This window comes from Leuresthes tenuis, unplaced genomic scaffold (genome assembly GCF_036924035.1).
Source record: "Leuresthes tenuis unplaced genomic scaffold, fLeuTen1.0.hap1 SCAF_5, whole genome shotgun sequence".
NCBI lineage: Eukaryota > Metazoa > Chordata > Actinopteri > Atheriniformes > Atherinopsidae > Leuresthes > Leuresthes tenuis.
In genome coordinates this window covers 5,867,887-5,888,270 of record NW_027325359.1, presented here as the reverse complement: position 1 = coordinate 5,888,270, position 20,384 = coordinate 5,867,887, and the positions used below count along the sequence as shown (strand labels likewise).

Below are 20,384 nucleotides of genomic sequence, written 5' to 3'. Positions count from 1 at the left end.
AATTGATTGGTTGGTTTGTATTTGACTAAGAAAAAATTAATTAATGAGCAGTATAGAAAAATTATCTAACTATTATTTTTTAAGTGAAAACAGTTTTTAGTATTTAAAATTCAAGGCCCTTCTCTGTATCCTCATCCTTTTGTTATGCAATACCACCAGTTCAGTTCTCACTCAGCACTCCCCACTGATTTCTCTAGACACACACACACACAGAGACACAAACTCTGGCAAACTCTGAATCTAAATCCAGACGTTTCTTTCAGCTCGTAGCTGCCTGGCACATTTGTATTCTGGCAAGGCAGGAGACACACACACACACACACACACACACACACACACGAGCTCTCAGCCTTGCACACTTTCTCATGCACATGCTGAATTTCAGACACACAGGGGGCTCCTTACATAACGTCTGGGTGTGGGGGGGTGCCCTGTGAGAGGGGATGGAGGGGTGGCAGACGTGCTGTCTGCTCTGCTCCACTCTCCTGTGCTAAGCTGGTGGGGTGAGTCACCAGCGGAGGGGGGCAGGGCAGTGGGAGGATGGAGAAGCTGAGGCATGGAGGCGGCTCTGGGGAGCTTCCCATTGACATGCAGAGAACAGTGGGATAAATTAACCCTTGCTGCTATCAGATGCATCTGCTCACTGCAGCATCCTGTGTAACTGCAGTTTCTACGCAAGGCACAGAAAAGTCATCGCTCTCTGCCTATACAGCTGTCTAATTTGAGATCTCATTAGTGTAAGAAGCTGTGACATCTGTCTGTCCTTTATCATACTGCAGTGTCAGTATTTATTTCAAGTAGAACTAATTTGCTATAGTATATTATTATAATAATAATAATAGTATATAATTTAAGTATGGAAAGATGAGGCAACCTGACACTTAGCATATATGTGCTCAATGTTTGGGTCTTATAGATTTATTGTTAATTTAACAGTGGCTTAATTTTTAGGATATATTTTGGTGTGTATCAATTATGGAAAGTGTGGTAGTGCAACCTAAAGAGTGTTTCCCTGAGGTATTTATTATTATTTGTAATAAGGCTTTTAAAGTTTGGTTAATCAACACTCTTGTGTGACCAAGCTATACAAACGCCTTTCTTGCACAGATTTGAATGTGATCTGAACATCTCGTGTTATGTGCTGTTTGTTTAAGCATAGGCACAAAAGAACTGAATGGATATTGTTAAACAGCTGAGCTGTAGCCATCTAAGCTTTTTCAGATGTAGACACTAGCTACTTTCTCTGTGTGCATGTTTGTGTGTGAACTGCAGAATGAGACGGATATTGTGTACTCCAAGAGGAAGCATCTAGCAGCAGAGAAGATTGCTTTCACCCTGGTTTCTGTTCCCCATGGGAACGATATTGCCTCACTGTTTGAGCTGGACGCTACCACCCTGCAGCGGGCTGACTGTCTTGTTCCCAGGTCGGTCTCTCACATGGGGGTAACATAAACACATCAAAGTAGCCTCTGCTGCAGTTTTATCAAGATGGGAATTTTCACTTTATAGCAACTCTTTTCCAAAACTATGCCATTAAGGTGGGATTTAAAAACACAAAAATGGACCCAGTGATTACTGTTCATTGGTGTAATTGGGACTGAAAAAATGAGTAATTACAATTCAACCTGAGCAGGACTTTAACTAACTATAACTTACAAAATTCAGTGGACATCCATGGAACAGTTGTCATTCCTAAAGCTGGAAATATGATAAGAATTCATGTTAGGCTAGTTGACTTGCAAGGATGTCAAATTTTTGGTTTAGTAACAAGATTGGGTCAATATCAAGTCATATTTTCTGAAAATAACGTCTTTCTTAGAAACTCCTATGTGAGACTCAGGCACCTGTGCACCAACACCTGGGTGACCAGCACTAACGTCCCCATCGACGCAGAGGAGGAGCGTCCGGTTATGCTCAAGGTCTCCACATATGGACATGCACACACACATCCATACATACACAAGTTAGACATACAGCTTTATTTTCACATTTCTTTTTGTTGTCACATTAGATTGGCACCTGTTCCACCAAGGAGGACAAAGAGGCTTTTGCCATTGTGTCTGTTCCTCTATCCGAGGTCAGAGACTTAGACTTTGCTAATGATGCCAGCAAGGTCTTGGAGTCCACTGTGAGGAAACTTCAGTACGGCAACATTGCTCAGAATGAGAGGAGGTACAGAGACTTCAGGATGATGACACGGTTGACATTGTATATTATTCACACTTGGTGATTTTAAGTTTCTTTTTTTGCACACAGATTTGTGACTAAGCTTCTGGAAGATTTGGTCTTCTTTGTGTGTGTGGTGCCAAACAATGGACAGGATGTTCTGTCTGTGGTCACCTCTACACCTAACCGTGAAAGGCAGAAACTCATGAGGGAACAAAACATCCTCGCCCAGGTTAAAAAATTACAATTAAAAAGCCTCGCATGAAAATACTCATTGATCTGAAGTGTAACAGTGAAACATATAATAGAAAGCCAACAGATTTTACATTTGCAGTGACAAGCAATTAGCTTTAAGAAGTGGATTTCTCTAAGAATTTTCTTGCTGTAGTTAGATATTTGGCTGGGTCTTAATCAAAGCATGTTGGTTTCTGTTCCTCCAGATATTTGGCATCCTGAAGGCTCCATTTGCAGGTAATGGTGACGGTCCGATGCTGAGGTTGGAAGATTTGGGTGACCAGCGTTATGCTCATTTCAAATACATGTTGAGACTCTGCTACAGGGTGCTACGACACTCCCAACAGGACTATCGCAAGAACCAGGTATAACATGAGGCTTTACACAGTTCTAGTAGGCTACAGCGTTTAGTGAGACCCATTAACATTTAATTTAAGTGAATTTAGGATAAAGGTGGTGCTGCTGCCTACATAATCTTTTGCTTTTGGTTTTAGTCATAAATACAGAGGAAATACATTGTCATGCATTCAATGCATGACACTGTATTTCAGTGCATTATTGTTAAATTTGTAAAGTGGAAATCAGCGAGGTGACCAATTGAAACCAGATTGGGTTTCTGCTATAACTATAGTACTCCAACTCATTTAGACACAGGTTTACCATGTGATAACATACACTGGCAGAAATGAAAAGACAATTATAATCATAACATGTAAGCTAATGTATTTTTAACGTCAGTAACTTATTGCCTAGAAGCTGGCAACATGGTGAAAGGTCTATTGTTGCTGATGTGAGATCAACATGATCATGTAATTTTTCTCAGAATTAGCTTTCCTTTTGTGTATCTCATGCTTGAAAAATGGATAACACTCAAAAACTGCATGTAACGTAGCCTGTGTGCATACTATGTGATGATGTAACAGTCGAGATGCCAAACTAGTCCCAAGTTCTGGTTTTATTTCCTTTTTTTTCTTTAAATGCCCTATCATGCCCTCTTTCTCCACTTCTCAGTTATGGCTTTTGTTGCTCCATTCTACTGACTAACTAATGTCAGTTCTATTGACCAGCTAGCTGTTATGACATATTAACATAGACACAGACTTAAACTATTGTGCCTCTTACTGCACACCTGCACTGTCAGGTCACATCTTAAGACAAATATGAAGTATTTTAGGGGAAGTAGAGGTTTTAAAAAAGGAAATGAATGGGCACATTGCTGTGAATTGTCCAGATGCACAAAAGAGTAGAGACATTATTGATTTTATAATGATGTGAAAAAAAACTTTACCCAACTTTAAAAACATTACAATTTATGGGGACATACAGCGCCCCATTACACCCTAACTGCCTCTTGTGGCCACAGTGAGACTGTTTACTTTTCTCAGTTTCATTGAATGAAGTATATATTTAAGGTTGTTTAGAAATGAGATTGTGTTCAACCTCATGTGGGTTTTAATATGTTTTAAGTGTGCTTTTAATTAGTTGACTGTTTGAAGGCTAAACTGTTAATCAATTAATTCAGAGTGTTTAGATTAGATGATATATTGATAGACTCTGTAATCTTGATGGAAAATAACCTCCAATTATAGATCTTGAATAACTACAAATGACTTTTAAATTAAGGTTAAAGTATAAGAACAAGGAGATGAAGAATAATTGTATGTTTTTTTTTGTTTTGTTTTTTATCTTTTTAGTTTTTTTTTCAGTTGTCACTTTTAACTCAAATTCAACACCATGTACAGCAGACGTGCTAATAAACATGTATTTCTTTTGTAGGAATATATAGCCAAAAAGTTCTCAATCATGCAGGATCAAATTGGGTATGAGATTCTGGCAGAGGATACAATTACTGCCCTGTTGCACAACAACCGCAAGCTGTTGGAAAAGCACATCACAGCCAAAGAGATTGAGACCTTTGTCAACCTGCTGAGGCGCAACAGAGAACCCAGGTCAGGCATCCACACCACCCAAATAATAGATTTTCTTTATCAGTGTTGCGTCACTTTGTAACTTTATTTCAAAGTCTTGCATTCTCATGCAATAAACATACAACCCAACTGCAAACAAGTTGGGTAAAATGTAAATAAGAATGACATGCAAATGATTTTCAAATCAAATCAGAACACAAAATGTATCAAATGTGAAAAGTGAGACATTTCACTAGTCCATGAAAAATGTAAGCTCATTTTGAATTTGAGGGCAGCAGTACATCTCAAAGAAGTTCAGACGGGGCCATGAAGATCATGGCCATACAATATTGATCATCAGCTGCATCCTTTGTGCCAAGTTTCCAGATTCTCTTGATTCTTTTGATTATAGTATGTACTGTTGCTCATGGAATATTCAGAGTCTTAGCAATTTTACATTGAGGAATATTACTTCAGACGTTACTTAATTGTGGAGTAATTTCAGATTGTTGAACCACTGGGCATTTAAAAAGCCCCTTAGAAAGGCAGTAAAGGTGGGCAGTCATGTTGCTGACCTGTTGCCAATATATCCAATTAGTTGCAACATGTTCCTCCAGGTATTTCTTTATATTGCTACTTATTTTTCCAGCCTTTTGTTGCTCCTGTCCTAACTTTTTTTGAGACATGTTGCTGCCGTCAAAATTCAAGATAAGCTAGTATATATATATATTGTTTTATGAAATGGTGAAATGTCTCTATTTGGAATAAAATTTCAATACATGAGATTTGTAAATGAATGCATTGTGTTTTATTTGGCTTTTATTGAGCATTCCAGCTTTTTGGACTTGGCGTTGTGTTTTTATAAAAGCTTGGTGTGTTTAAACATGATTAATTCATGTCTTGTCTGCTTTCGCAGATTCCTGGATTATCTGTCTGATCTCTGTGTGTCCAACAAGACTGCCATTCCCGTCACACAGGAGCTTATCTGTAAATTTATGCTGAACCCCACCAACGCAGATATCCTCATCCAGACCAAGTGAGTCACACCCCTGTGCTATCTATATTTTTAAATGTGTTGACATATTTCAGTGGATTTAAAAAAAAAAACATGTTTAAACATGCACACACTCTCCACAGCAGTGCTGTTTCCTCCAGTTTGTCCGCTTCTTGTGAAATGAATATTTCCTGCAGCAGCTCTACATCACAGTGATGTGTGTATTTTTAAAAAAATGTTTCTCTTTTTGTAACTAACATCTTTATTGCACACACTCTCCCTTTCCCTCCACCCCGACTCTCCACTAGATTAATCTCCAACATGGACACTGCACTGGATTCCTCTCTAATGCAGGAGGATGTTGAGGAGGAAGAGGTTTGGCTCTACTGGATCGACAGCCACAAGGAGCCTCATGGCAAATCCATCCGCCACCTGGCCCAGGATGCTAAGGGCAACCACAAGATGGATGCAGACACCGTTACCTATTACAGGTTTTTTTGTTGTTTTTGTTTTTGTTTCAGCTCTCTTTATGTTTAATTCTTGATCCCACAGTTATACAAAAATAGCAGAAATAATAATAAAAAAAAAACCATGAGCCAACATGTCCCACTTCGTCTTCTCCTTTCTTTCCATGGCCCTAAACTCCTCTGCAGGTATCAGCTAAACTTGTTTGCAAAAATGTGTCTGGACCGTCAGTACCTAGCCATCAACCAGATCTCCAGTCAGCTACCTGTGGATCTGATCCTGCGCAGCATGTTTGATGACTGCCTGCCCTACAATCTCAGAGCCTCCTTCTGTCGCCTCATGCTGCATATGCACGTGGACCGAGACCCACAGGAGTCTGTGGTTCCTGTGCGCTATGCCCGCCTCTGGACTGAGATCCCATCCAAGATCACCATCAATGAGTAAGCATCTTCTTGTGAGATTGGACTTGTATCTGACTTGTATTGAACTTAAACTCGTCTTTAAAGGACTATGAAATGACTGTTGTATATTTATTGCTTCTCAAGGAGAATGAAAAAACAAGTTATACAGTTATATACATGTGTTATTACTCTCCTGGAGCTATATGAATAAATAGAATTGAAGTGAATTAACTGCATTGTGAGTCATTTAATGAGTCATGACATGTGGGTCTTGGTTGATTTGCACAGGTTTGAATATGAGTCAACTGACAGCTCGAGAGAAGAGATGAAGAGGAAGTTTGCTCCCACCATGGAGTTTGTTGAAGAATATCTTAAAGACGTGGTCAGCAAGCCTTTTCCATTTGGGGATAAAGATAAGAATGAACTCACACTAGAGGTAAAAAAAGGCCTGGATCCTCTGTAGGTTATATTGATCGGGTTTGGGAATCTCTGTTAACAAACTCATCAGGTCACAAAGATTCGACTGTAATTTCTTTTTGCTTGATCATCTGTATTGACACAGTTGGATGAAACTAACAGAAATATCCTAATTCCATCTCAACTCTTGCATCCATTTCCACTTCTAAAGGTCAGATTGTGGTTTTAAACCACATGAAAAAAGATGCTCAAAAGCTTGGAAGAGGTGTTGTAGCAAAAAGGTGGCAGTCAAAGGTGTTGATACCATTAATCTAAAGTTAAATCAATCAAACAGAAAAGACTGTAACTTTTCTGATATGTTCCCATTAACATTGCCTCTCAACAGCTTCTCTTCTTCATGATACAATATATTTGCTTTAAAACTGGTATTAGGCTTGTTCTGTATGACACTAGATTTTCATGATCGTGACAGCCTTCGTCTGGGCTCTGTTTTTAGATGCTAAATTTTCCTCTCTCATTTCTCTTCTCCAGGTGGTGAATCTAGCACGAAATCTGGTTTACTTTGGTTTCTATAGCTTCAGTGAACTGCTGCGCCTCACACGCACCTTGCTGGCCATCCTGGATATCGTGCAGCACCCACTCACCTTCATGAATAAGCTGAGCAAAAGTCTGGAGTCCGGTCAGTGTCGTTACAGAGTTGCAAAGCTTTATTTGTGTTTCAAAGTGTGTATATGATATGAGGGGCTGGAGACAGCCCTTCTTCTGTTAGGTTTGTAAATAGAAGATATGGATGCAGCTAATAAAGGTTTGCAAGAACGAGGCTATGCACAAAATTATTAAGGTTAAATTAATCTGTGATTATTTTTGTTGTGTATTTATTCTTTTCTTTTTGTATTTCAATAAGAAGACCAAGCACAGGGTAACAGTAATTAAGACTTGAACACAAAATTACTTTCTACAGACTAGAGAGAGAAAGAATATTTCTGCTCCTGGATCACAAATTAATAAAAAGAGAGAAAAAGCCTTTTTAATGTAGATTTGTTTCTCTTCGTTCAGAAAGCTTTCTGCACCCTCAAGCAATTCATTTGCCATTTGTTTTGCCTTGCACACATGCACAATGACGGAGATTTGAAGATTATTGTTATCTTCAGGCAACAATGTCCTGCGAACGATTCACGGTGTCGGAGAAATGATGACTCAGATGGTGATGAGCCGAGGTGTGCCCCACAGCCTGCCTGACACTCCTCCCTCCCTGCGTTACGGGAAAGGACACTTCCTGTCGGACAATGAGGATGTAATGGTGATGGACACCAAGCTAAAGATCATTGAAATCCTGCAAGTAAGCACCACTGCTGGATGAGGGGTACTGCATCTTTTCATCTGTTTGACTCCAGTATTTAAATGTTTTATTTATGTACTTTCGGTGACCCCGTCAGTTCATCCTGAGTGTGAGGTTGGATTACAGGATCACATACTTACTGTCCATCTACAAGAAAGAGTTTGGGGACAAGACCATAGCTGAGAGCTCTGTCTCTTTGGCTGAAATGCCCTTAGGCACACGTGAGACATTTTTTTCTGTCATCATGCAAATTATGAAGACTCATTTTATTATAACTAGCTGTTGTTTTATTGCATCCTGCTGCTCTTAAATGACCTAATGTTTTTCTTCTCATCTTTAGCTTCTGAACCAGACATAGACGAGATTGCTGCCAAAGCAGAGAGCATGTTTGCAGGAAGGTAGGTGACCATGTGTTTGTTTATTGACTCGGCATGCTTTAAAACCCTTTCAAACATTCATGTAAAGAAACTTAAAAGATGCACACCATTGCACTGGACCCTTTTCAGCACTGAATTAAGTGCCGTGGAGCTGGACGATGAGGGTGGCCGGACATTTTTGAGGGTTCTCGTCCATCTCATCATGCAAGATTACCCACCACTGGTTTCTGGATCACTGCAGCTAATCTTCAAACATTTCAGTCAGAGAGCTGAGGTGCTGCAGGCCTTCAAACAGGTACCGACACAGCAGATACACCATGTGAATGTGCCTGTGGCTTGAGGCAGTTCCAGGGTAAAGGGGTTTTTATTCCTGGCGGATGTAATTTGGATCAGGAGGGTTCTATAAAGAGCCAACCGATGCTGTTGTGAAATGTTTAGCTGAAGTGAAAAACTATTTTAACAACAGACTTTCTAAAGTTGTATACAGATTTCTTGGCTGAGATTATCTTTCACACGGAGTTAATATTTAATATCCATGTATGTGATTAATTTTGTTTGTTTTTCAGGTCCAGCTCCTCGTGTCCGAGCAGGATGTAGAGAACTACAAGCAGATCAAGGCAGACCTGGACCAGCTGCGTCTGACTGTTGAGAAGTCAGAGCTGTGGGTGGAGAAGAGTGGAGTCTACAACAGTGAAGAGGTGGGGGTCAGGCATGGCAAAGAACCGAACATGGAGGTGATGTACCAACATTTACCTTTGCAGCTTCCCGCTGAGCACCTGACACACTATCAATAATGAGGCTGTGTCACAGCAATGCTCAATGTCTTTACAAAGTTGAACCCTTTTTTGACACAAATGTCTCTTTACACAAGCACTCGGCATTCAGAAGGATTTCTTTTCTCTCCACTGTTGCAATCTGCCTTGGACAGTTATAATGGTTTGACACAATGAGAGAAAAAAACTATGGGTAGCTCTTTAGAACTTCTAAATGCTTAACATAAGCTGGTCAAACCTCAGCATTTGCACTGTTCTATCTTGTAAGGGCAGTGATCAGATGGTAAGCTCCATATTTAAAGACTTGCATTAGTTGATGAATATATGTTGAAAAGGAAAATAAATGTTATTAATGAATATTTATGTGTATATATCATGGTGAACTTGACTGTACAATCTTTGAAATGTGTCCTTCCAGTGTTAGTATTACAAGCCTGTGTTGTTTCCTCCTTTTGCAGCAGCCACTTGGATCACTGAGTTTAGTGCAGCTTTATAATGAATGCAGGGAATATTCAAATCTGTGTCTTGCACACATACATATTTGATCCTTTTATTAGAAGTTGTATTTTTAGTTTCCATTTAATTCTATAAGCACTGGAAATAATGTTGAAACTGCAACTAGGCAACATATAAAAGTCCACAAAGGTTTTATTCTCCTGCTCTGTTAATGACTTTTTTTGTTGTCATTGGTCATCAAAGCTGATGGAAAGCACACAGAGCAAACGATTGTGTTACATTGTATAGCATTGTATTATTTGGAGGATATTTTTTATCCAAAGCAGTTTAAGGCAATATGAGGTTCAGTATAGGGATGTGAAATTGGCCCTGTCTTCAGATTGTTCGATCGTGGCCACAGTCGATCGCCTGAGAGGGGGGCGCAGTTATGTCAGCTATAAAAAAAAAAAAAAAGAAAGAAAAAAAACTTGCCTGGCACGAGAAAGATGATACAGAACACCACTTGTAGTGCAGAGAAAAGTGTTTGGTAAGCAAGCAAGAAGATGAAGAACAGAAGAGACAAAGAGAACCACCGAAAAAAAGTGAGAAGGAAAAAAAGATGCAACAGGATGTATTAAGAGTTTGATATTCACTCCTCAGGGTTCTGTATGCAGACATTTGCTCCATGAGAAACATTTTTAAGTACACAGTAAAGCGCAGGTTCTAGAGGTTTTTTCTTTGACATCTTATGGCATTAAATTAATTCAAGATCGCCATTTGAAAAAAAGATCAATCGTCCCTTCAATAGATGATCCGATCGAAAATCACTCCATCCCTAGTTTAGTATAACCTCTTACGATTTTCTCTCACGAGCGATAGTTTACCTCTCTCCTCACTTCGGTGCCTGGTAATAACAGAGAGCACATGGAGGTTCTTGCATTTTGGAGAACTGTGGAGATGTAGTCACAATTTTTTGGTGGATACGGATAGTAACAAAATTTTTTTTTATACATGTCTATAACTAGGAGGTGGTTCTGAGTCCAATGCAGGATGGGGATAGCAAACCTCAGATTGACTGTAACAAGGGCAACAACTATAACATAGTAAAAGAGGTGAGCGACTGATCTTCGAATGCTATTCTAACAACTTGCCTTTTTCACATTTTTGTGTCTAGAAAAGATTTGTGTGTCTCATTTTTAGATCCTGCAGCGGCTCAGTAAACTGTGTTATCCGAGTAAGAAGAGTCGTGTGCAGCAGCAGAGGCTCCTGAAGAACATGGGAGCCCATACTGTCGTGCTGGACCTGCTGCAGATTCCCTATGAGAAGGTGTGGAAAATAATGAGCAGCCCACCAAAAAAGAAATTTCTATGTAGCATGGTCTCTAATGATCTGTGCTGCTTTTTGTTTGCTTCCTCCCACAGACTGATGAGAAGATGAATGAGATCATGACTCTGGCTCATACGTTTCTGCAGAACTTCTGCAGGGGAAACTCGCAGAATCAAGTTCTGCTGCATAAGCACCTGAACCTCTTCCTCACTCCAGGGGTGTGTTGATACGATCATGTTATGTTTATTGTCTTTCTCTCTGAGCATGCAGAAGCTTCTACCAACAGTTTTTCTTTCCTTAATATAATGCTTTGTAAAGTTTATCATCTCCCAAAGTAATCATGACTCCTATTTTTCACCAGTTACTGGAGGCTGAGACACTGCGTCACATCTTCATGAACAACTACCAGCTGTGCAATGAGATCAGTGATCGCGTGGTCCATCATTTTGTCCATTGCATTGAAACACATGGAAGACATGTTCAGTACCTCAGGTTCTTACAAACCATAGTGAAAGCAGATGGGAAGTACGTGAAGAAATGTCAGGACAAAGTCATGACAGAGGTGAGAATTTTCTTTTCATTTTACAGTGTTGACATTGGTCAGCGTTTTATTAGTGAGAAAAACAAAAGAAAGATAATGTTCAATCACCAGAAAAGGTATTGGAAGTCCTGGTGATGTTGCCCTAAATGACATTTCTCTTTGACTGTTATTTTTATGAAAATAAGAAGAAATTCACACCTTTGTCAGTTAACTCTGTCGTCTGTTTGTGCTCAGCTGGTGAACGGTGGTGAGGACGTGTTGGTGTTCTACAACGACCGCTCATCGTTCACAGTGCTGCTGCAGATGATGGGCTCAGAGCGGGAGCGGAGAGACGAAGATGGAGCTCTGGCATATCACAATACACTTGTGGAGCTGCTGGCTGCCTGCACTGAGGGAAAGAATGTCTATACTGAGCTGAAATGCAACTCTCTGCTCCCACTTGATGACATTGTCAAAGTCGTCACTGATGTGCACTGTATACCAGAGGTAGAGGCCTGATTGTTTAACTAATGCAACTAGAGTTAAGATAAATGGTATTATTCATGTAAATTATGTCATTGGGATACAATTTAATGCTTTATTTGTAGATATTCAAACATATTATTTCTTTTTCCCACAGGTGAAAACTGCCTATGTGAACTTTGTCAATCACTGCTACGTGGACACAGAGGTAGAAATGAAGGAGATCTACACCTCCCCCCATATCTGGAGACTTTTTGACAACTTCCTGGTGGACATGGCCCGTGTAAGGCTCTGTCAGATTGAGAAGTCACACATGAACCACTACTTGTTTCCTAATGAGGCAGTGAATGTCGCAAGACGCATTTAGGCTTACTAGTGTGCTCATATACCGCACATGCAACGAAAATAATAAGTGTTATTTGGAGGTGAGCAGATTGAGATCTTTTTCTTTTCATGTTTAAGGTGTGCAACTCGACCACAGACCGCAACCATGCAGATCTTCTCCTGGAGAAGTATGTGACGGAGACTGTGATGGCCATTGTTAAGGGTTTCTTCAGCTCACCTTTCTCTGTAAACCACTCCAACTTGCAGGTAATCATCATCTCTGATAAGCAGATAAAATGTGCAGCAACTTTTAGCTGCTTTACAGTAAAATGATTTAAAAGCAGATTTTTTTTCACTGCACTATCATCTCATACCCCCATTCCAGGTTGCTTGAGATGTTTTATACTGAAGGTAGAAATGTGCCCTATCAGGGACAGAATTGGAGTGTTCCTGATTGGCTTTTTGCTGCACTCGCACCCTTTTCTATACACAGACGAACCAGTCAGTCTTCATCAAGCTGCTCCAGTCAGCTTTCAGAATCTACAACTGCACTTGGTTAAACTCCGCTCAGAAGGCAAATATCGAGAGCTGTATCAAAACATTGGCTGATGTCGGTGAGTTTCGCTACTCTGCTGTCCTTCAAGGCATTCAGATGCATTTGAAGTCAGTGTTTCAAACTTTGTATGAATGTTGATTTTCCTGAATTAGTGTCAGTATTATTCATATACAGGACATCTTATTTAAAAAGATAATTCTCAGTACATATTATGTTTATCTCAGTAAATATTATGTATGTCTATGACCACTTGAAGACTTTACTTTATTCAGGTTAAGGTGACTTTGCTGCATTTGCTGTTCAAGTAGAAAATGAACCTTACCGTGACTTCTAACTATTCGTGTTCTTTCCTCAGCTAAGGCACGGGCCATAGCCATCCCAGTCGATCTGGACAGTCAGGTCAACACTCTGTCTCTCAAGGTCCACAGCAACATGGTGCAGCGGGCAGCTAAAGACTGGAGGATTTCTGCCCGCACACGGCCTCGCAAAGAGCCGCTGGGTGGCCCTGACTACAAAAACATTATTGAGAAACTGCAGGTAAAATTTTTTTTAAACGATACTAGAAAGCTACCACTATGTATTTGTGGTAGTAAGAGTAGGAACAGCAGTAGTAGGAGTGAAAATGATGAGAATAAGAATAAAGTATTATTTGTTAAGAACTTTTCATAACAATGTTACAAAATGCTTTATAAGAAGTAAAAAGTAAGTTCATTAGATGGATGTTCACAAAAACACAGTGATGGAGTGTGTGATAAATATTTGACATTGACAAATGCTTTCTAAAAGAGGAAAATTTCAAGGAGGGATTTGAAGGTGGCTACAAGCTTGTTGTGCCTGACTTCAGTGTGCAAAGACTTCCAAAAGACAGGGTACTGTCTCACTATAGTGTCAGACTTCCAATTTGCTTGTAAAGCTTTACATATTAACAAAAGCAATTTAGCATTTTAAAGTAGTGGTTTAGATATTTCACTTTGGACCGAAGTGGTGAAATGAAACGAACAGAATATTATTTCCGCCCGTCTGCATGACTGTATTTTTCGGTGTGTCTCTCTCTGTGAGAAACAGGGGGTTGTGTCCTGTCTGGAGGAGCAGTTTAGTCCGAAGGTACAGGCAGAATTTTCTGTGTTGGTGGATGTTCTTCACAGCCCTGAGATGCTGTTTCCAGAGGCTGCGCGGTTACGCTGTGAGAGTGGAGCCTTCATGTCCAAGTAAGTATCTGTCCATAACTATCTGCTGCACCGTATGGGAAGAGAAAAACACATCTCCTGTTCTTGAAAACCTGGACGTCAAAATTTAAAAAGCTTTTCTGCCTATAATAAACCACTTCACAGCACTTACTTTTTAAAAAATTAAATATATTCTAAGTTAAAAACTGCCGTAAGAAGGACATGCTTGTTTACCATAAAATCTTAATACTGCTATTCTTATTCAGCTGGTTTATAGTCTGTAAAAATGTATGGCAACAAAACATATGAGGTTTAAGTTAAGCAGTGGTAAACATGTTTAGAAAAAACATCATTGAATATATGTTTGGCAGCAAACTGCTTGAGTTAACATTATTTCATGCTGGAAAAAAGGCTAATACATTATCAAGCCTCCAGGGTTACAGTTGTACTGCTGCTGCTCTTTAGGACGTCTCACCTGTGATGGTTGATAAAACATTGCTTTGGTTTTTTTTAAGACAGTTACTGCATTAGTGGGAGAAACAACTATAAATTATACTTTTCTCATCACTCTGCCAGACTAATCAAACACACCAAGAAGCTTATGGAAAAAGAGGAAAAGCTGTGTATAAAGATCCTGCAGACCCTCAGAGAGATGCTGGACAAGAAGGAATGTTTTCAGGAATCTGTGAGTACTTGACTCCAAAAAAATGTTTTCCTGTCTCCTGCATACAAAACATGTTAATTATGCGAAAGTCTTTAAAAGTCTACAGTGGATTTAGGCCTTTATGTGCCAGCAGTGCTGTTCTCCCATCAGCAGTGCAGCGGAGTCCTTGTTTTCGGCCCAGAGCCCAGACTCCCCTCATCAGTATGCTGTGGACCCGTCTATGTTACATAAGCCAGGGAGGCACTTGAGGACACACTCGCACTGAGAAGGAGAATAGGAAGGAGGATGAAAGGGGAGGGGGAGGAGGAGCTGGGGGGCTGGGTGGGCAAGCACTGAACAAACAAATCGATACTGCAGTGAGAGGGGGGGGCACGGGAGCTTGTGTCCTGCTGCTGCTGCTCCTCCTCTTGGGCCAGAGGCCTGAAAAGTGAGTGATAAGAGTTGGTAGAGAAGATGGAAGAAGGTGTCTGTGTGCCCGTATGTTTTTGTGTACCATAGGTGTTGAAGATGAGGGCTGAAGTACAAGAAGTCAGAAATTTAGAAGGTTTTAGCAGAGTTTGTTCCAGCAGTGTGGTGAGAGAAGATTGAAACTTGCAAAAAAATGTGCTGCGTTTTCGATCACTATGAGCACAAAAACAAGTCTGGAGATTTGTCCAGTGTTTCGTCTTTATTTGGAGTGCAGTTCATCGTACTGAACACTGTCTTGAAGTAAACTGATGGAAAGCATATTCAATCTTCTAACTTTGTGGGATATCATACACACGTTGTCCTATTAAAGGCTGTTTTGTTGAATGAGAGAATTTCTCGAAATAGAAAATCAGTGTGCCCCTTTACCCCCTCTGACAGTGTTATTGAATTACTAATACTGCCAAGACTACTTTTCTCAATATAGAACATGGCAAACAGTGTTTCTTACAGTTCTGTATTCCCTCTTTGTGTTTGCATCTGTGTCAGAGTCGTTTCTTCTTTTGTTGTTGTCAAAAGACAAGAGATTCAACAGTTGTGCGAAAGAAGGAAGGAATTCAAGATGCAAAAACAGTCGCTTTTTAAAAGTAGCTTGGTGCGTCTGAGGAGCCAGACAGTGCGGTAACGATATGTGAAATGTCAGTTTGTGTAGGTGTTCATGAGTGTGTTCAAGCGTGTATTTGTGGCCTGTCTTTGTCATTTCCCTGAAGCCCTGAGTGTGGTGCTGCAGCCTTACTGCACGAGAGAGGGGCAGGGAGGGAGAAGGCAACGATTGATGGAAATAATGAGAGAGGTAGAGGCAGACAGACAAAAACAGAAGGAGAGAGACAGAGTGACAGCACAGGCAGCAGAGGTTGGTGGCTCCCCTGGGGTGCAGTGAGTGGGTGGAGGAGAGGAAGGGAGCCATGTGAGGAGCCATGTGAGTGGAAGGGAAAAAAAAGTGGGCAGCGTCTGCAGAGTGAGGGATTGGAGAGAAGCGGAGTCTGCTCAGTCCATGAGGAGACAGGGCAGGGGGTGCGCTTACGTAACAGCCTGCAGTGGCTGAGCCAACGTCACGTGGACCATCACGTTCTCCCTCCCTCCATACTCACTCTGCTGTCCGCTCTCTCCTCCTCTGCTCACTCCCTGCTTTGTCTCAGTCTATCGCATTCTGTCTGCACACCCAACTTATTCTGTCCATTTCTCTCCCATCTAGTCCCACCCAGACCCTGACCTATGTTTGGCCAGATCATGGCAGAAGCACAGGTTGGGCAGTAAAGGGGACATCTGCAGTCACACCACAGGGATGTGTTGGCTCTTGCCATTGAACATCACCTGTTTTTTTGCCGTCAGATAAGGACTGCTCTCTAAATGTTTGTCCTCACATTTTCCCAGGATTAGGAGGGATTTTTGGCGCAAATACTTGAAAGAATGTTTGATGTACACCGATACTGTAGTCAAACATTTCAGAGGAATAAAGTTGCACAGAAAAATGGCACTTTTTGTTTTATTTAGAGTTATTTAACACTGTTTTTCAACACAAGAGTACAATTTCAGAGGAGTTGGCCTAACTTCACCTGCCCTGAGTCTAAATGCTAATACACACAAAATGTTATTGATGCCATCTTTGAAAGGATTCATTGAGAAGACGGCTCGGTGACACTGACTGAAATGGATGTAGCATTTGTCACCCTAATTTCTGTCTCAACCTGCTATTGAAATATTTTCTAACTAGTTCAATAACATCAGTATGACTCTTTTTTTTTTTCGTTAGCACTCTGGTCTGTGAATAAAGATAGGGCCACATTTTCACTACTGTATGTCTATTACAGTTTGAGCCCAATGTTGTCCAGACCTTGGTCTCACAGCTGTGTGGTTGAACTGAGTCAACTCTAACATGTATCTCAGGTGGAAATGGGGGGGGGGGGGGACGCACAAGGCTCCAGGGGTTAAAGTAAACTACAGAGCCCACTTTCATTAGAATGAACATACCTTTCAATCCAGTTGTTTGTTTTTTTTTTTTTTTTAAAAAAAGAATAATTACATTTTTATCTGTTAACGGATGACAATATATAATGCTTACATTTAACATGAAACATGTTAATAGGATCAGTTCATATTTGGCTTTAGTCCTTTTTATAGAATTGTTTAACATTAAGAACAATATAAATCCTCTTTATCCCATAACACAATTTAAAGCTGACATCAATTCAAGATAACTTTCTCAATGTGTTCATTTTAGATGTTATGTCCTTGAATAGATGTACGTCATGTGGTGTCATATGCAGGCTACACATGTTTAGTTTAGTAAGAATTAGTTATGTAATATACACTACACTCACAGAGCTTCAGTTTCCTCCCTCTGTTTTACACTCACGCCTGTCACTCACATACCGTCTCTGTCCATCTGTCTCTCTATCTTCCTTGCTTACCAAGTTTCACACCACCTGCCCAAGGCAAAGCAGATTTACAGATTACCACCCTCTTGATGCTAAGTGCATCACACACATGCATATAGATTGAAAGCCTTGTTCAGACACAGGCACACACGATTCCTAAGCATGCAGTGCCATGCCGGCTGTTTCATCTTGAAGGGTTTTCCCTTGTTTGGGAATCCTAGGAGACGTGCTTAAAGTTAGAATTAGAACACATCTGACAAAATTAGGACCCTGTTTGCCTTTGAAGCTTGGAAACTTTTTATTATGCAGCATAAGATATTGATAAATTTTTAGAAATCTATTAGTCATATATAGTAAGTTAACTATCTGAATTTGTGCTAAAGAGTCAGTCCTTTTTTTCTCTTGCACTCATTTCCCTCGATCCATCAGTCAGGTGTCTGTTTGGGGAGTATTATGCTTTGGTTTCCATGGTGATGAGGGATTAGCACATGTTGTTTGTCTGGTTTGACCGTGACTGGGCACCGGAGGTCTGTGCAGCCCGTGGAAAAAAAAAAAAAAGAAAAAAGAATACCTTCAGAACTAGAGCAGAGTTCTTCCTGCAAAATCTCACCGCCAGCCGCAAATCAAAATAATCTGTTAATGAGTGGAAGTGGAATTTTCTCATTTGAAGTCCCATTTACCAAATGGGATAAGAAAAAAATGCCCAGATAAGTATCTCAAAATTATGCTACCATGAAAAAGTGCTATGTTTAACTTTTAAAAGACAAATCTGTAAGAATTACATTGAAATAGACCAAATTGGGCTTTTTCTGCTTGACAAAATGATCCATCTATGATGCCAGAAAAAAAACTTGAAGTCACACTAAAATAAGATGTTTTAGTCAGTGTGTTAAAATCTTTGGACTTGGAGTTCAGAGCCTTTTGCATCTGAGGGCAACTATGAATGAGATTAATTGTCATTGTAAACAGTGTTTCGACATAGTTCATAGTGTGTTATTTGAATCTGATTGCATGCGAGTCTACTTGTGCTCAGGGGGGCACATGACCAACAAGAGGATGAACGATATGAATTGCAATTTGTGTTCTGACTGACTGTAAGCTAATGTAGCTTTTGGAATAAATGGCAGCAACACCTTTGAGTGATAATGCTAAAGTTCAAAGATGATAAGAATTGGTTGGGAATAATTTCGATTGCTTTTTGTCAAGACTATTGACTGAGGTCAGTCAGTGTCCACCAGTGTCTACTTGAGGATGCTGTTGTTCTGCTGGTCGTCATAGCTTTAAATCTTCCCTTATGATATCAATTATACATGAAAACGGTGGTTACACCTGTGCTGTTAAACTCTATTCAATTACATCCCATAAATTAAGTATTCAGCAATGCCACCGTGCTGATTTCAAATAAGGAAGTCTGAGACTGCAGCTGTAATTACGTACAATGCTACTTTACCTAAATGCTAACAAGAGAGTGCAAAAATGTTTCCTGTCTGTACGGGGTGAATATTCTGTTCCCACAGATCTAGTCTGTTGTATCTAAACATGTTGTATTCAGCAACTACAGATCTGACAAATGTATTTATGTTCTATGTTAGGAACTTAGGAACTGTTAGGACTATAGGATTGACCTTGAGTGTGTTATGCACACAATTATAAGGCTGGCTTGAGGTTGTTTAGCTGGTATTTGCACCCTGTTCACCATGTATGTTTAGCTAGAAAAGCTGATGTTTGTAAATTAGCTGTTAGCACAAAGAACGTCTAATGCTGAGGAGAATCCATTTTTTTCAATATTTGATTTTAATGAAAGTTTAGATCTATTTTGGTGGTCATGCATGTTTGGACCAATTTTGCAGACTATTAAGGTGTAGGTGCATTTAAAATCCATCTGTTTGGAAGTAAACCACAAATGTGTATACAATTTTACAATCAATTTATTTTGTGGATGTTGATTGAAGGCATCAATAAAGACTGGTCTCTTACTTTGGTTTTGGTGAGAAGAATGGTTCAAATTGTTGACCGATTCACTGTCGGACTGACCAGCATCATTAAACCACGGCATTAACATGGCTGAAAAACAGCACACACAAAAAAACAACCAAATCTTCAGTAAAAAACTGTAAAGAACTGCTTCCATTATTACTTCCACTTGATATAAATGCTCAAGTTCCTTTAAGACACAAAAACAGGCAAGTCCTGCTTGCGAGACAGCCTATCTTCCACATAACATCTTCTTGATAAACGCAATCAGTGCTTAACAACTTTAGTGAATAACACTTTCACAGTGAACCCACAGGTTAACCTTTTACTGAATACTTGTTTACGCTTCTGGTCGTGTATTTCCCTGAAGCGGTCTCACCAATTGCTCTCACATGTGGGCTTAATTTGTTTTGCTGATGTGCTTGTTTGTTGGGTAAAATCATTTCATGTGCTGTGGAACTGCAGCTTGAAAATGTTGTAAAATTGTAGCTCGTGATGTTTGTCTCTTGTGGGGTTTCATCAGATGCACATACTGTTTGTTAACTTTTGGCCTTGTGGACCACTGAGCATCATGTTAATGTTTCATATCCTACCTAAGTAAAGAGAATCTAAATGAAGTGATGAGATGAAGAAATAGTTCACCTAACCATAACATGAAGAAACTGTGAATTGGACCTAAGCTAAAATCCATGATTTAAATAAGTAGTCGGAATATATGCAGCTAAAAAAGCACATTTATTTTTTATTTAAAATACAATTTTTTTTTATCTGTATCAAGGGCCACTGCCCAAATATTAGTTTTCTGTGATTATGGGTCAACAAATTGAACAAATCTCGACAACCGCAGAAATGACATGATTCTCAGTGTCATCACTGTTCTTCTTTTAAACAAGAACCCCTCGTTAGCCAGGTTTTCTCATTTGCACTGAATTCAACAAAGCCGACACAATGCTGGCCAGTGTGTACTTTCAGAAGGCACGACTGTGCTGCAGAATCTGTCATGACATTTAACGCAACAGG

General features: G+C 39.9%; 1 protein-coding gene across 3 annotated transcripts in view; it reads left to right on the top strand.

The window, feature by feature from the left end:
- The window catches only part of itpr2 (inositol 1,4,5-trisphosphate receptor, type 2), a 61,888-nt gene that overhangs the window by 11,461 nt on the left and 30,043 nt on the right, over positions 1–20,384 (top strand). For 2 of the 3 annotated variants that reach the window (XM_072385578.1, XM_072385580.1), the window contains exons 11-37: positions 1,273–1,424; positions 1,820–1,919; positions 2,012–2,172; positions 2,257–2,398; positions 2,607–2,765; positions 4,177–4,349; positions 5,224–5,343; positions 5,610–5,792; positions 5,955–6,206; positions 6,456–6,603; positions 7,116–7,263; positions 7,736–7,923; positions 8,021–8,144; positions 8,264–8,321; positions 8,430–8,595; positions 8,867–9,034; positions 10,534–10,620; positions 10,709–10,834; positions 10,930–11,052; positions 11,196–11,396; positions 11,610–11,861; positions 11,995–12,120; positions 12,300–12,428; positions 12,655–12,775; positions 13,073–13,254; positions 13,783–13,925; positions 14,460–14,568. In XM_072385578.1, the coding sequence (XP_072241679.1) occupies positions 1,273–1,424; positions 1,820–1,919; positions 2,012–2,172; positions 2,257–2,398; positions 2,607–2,765; positions 4,177–4,349; positions 5,224–5,343; positions 5,610–5,792; positions 5,955–6,206; positions 6,456–6,603; positions 7,116–7,263; positions 7,736–7,923; positions 8,021–8,144; positions 8,264–8,321; positions 8,430–8,595; positions 8,867–9,034; positions 10,534–10,620; positions 10,709–10,834; positions 10,930–11,052; positions 11,196–11,396; positions 11,610–11,861; positions 11,995–12,120; positions 12,300–12,428; positions 12,655–12,775; positions 13,073–13,254; positions 13,783–13,925; positions 14,460–14,568 (4,041 nt within the window). The remainder of the gene's footprint in view (positions 1–1,272; positions 1,425–1,819; positions 1,920–2,011; positions 2,173–2,256; positions 2,399–2,606; positions 2,766–4,176; positions 4,350–5,223; positions 5,344–5,609; positions 5,793–5,954; positions 6,207–6,455; positions 6,604–7,115; positions 7,264–7,735; positions 7,924–8,020; positions 8,145–8,263; positions 8,322–8,429; positions 8,596–8,866; positions 9,035–10,533; positions 10,621–10,708; positions 10,835–10,929; positions 11,053–11,195; positions 11,397–11,609; positions 11,862–11,994; positions 12,121–12,299; positions 12,429–12,654; positions 12,776–13,072; positions 13,255–13,782; positions 13,926–14,459; positions 14,569–20,384) is intronic. The other variant, XM_072385579.1, reaches the window with a different exon arrangement.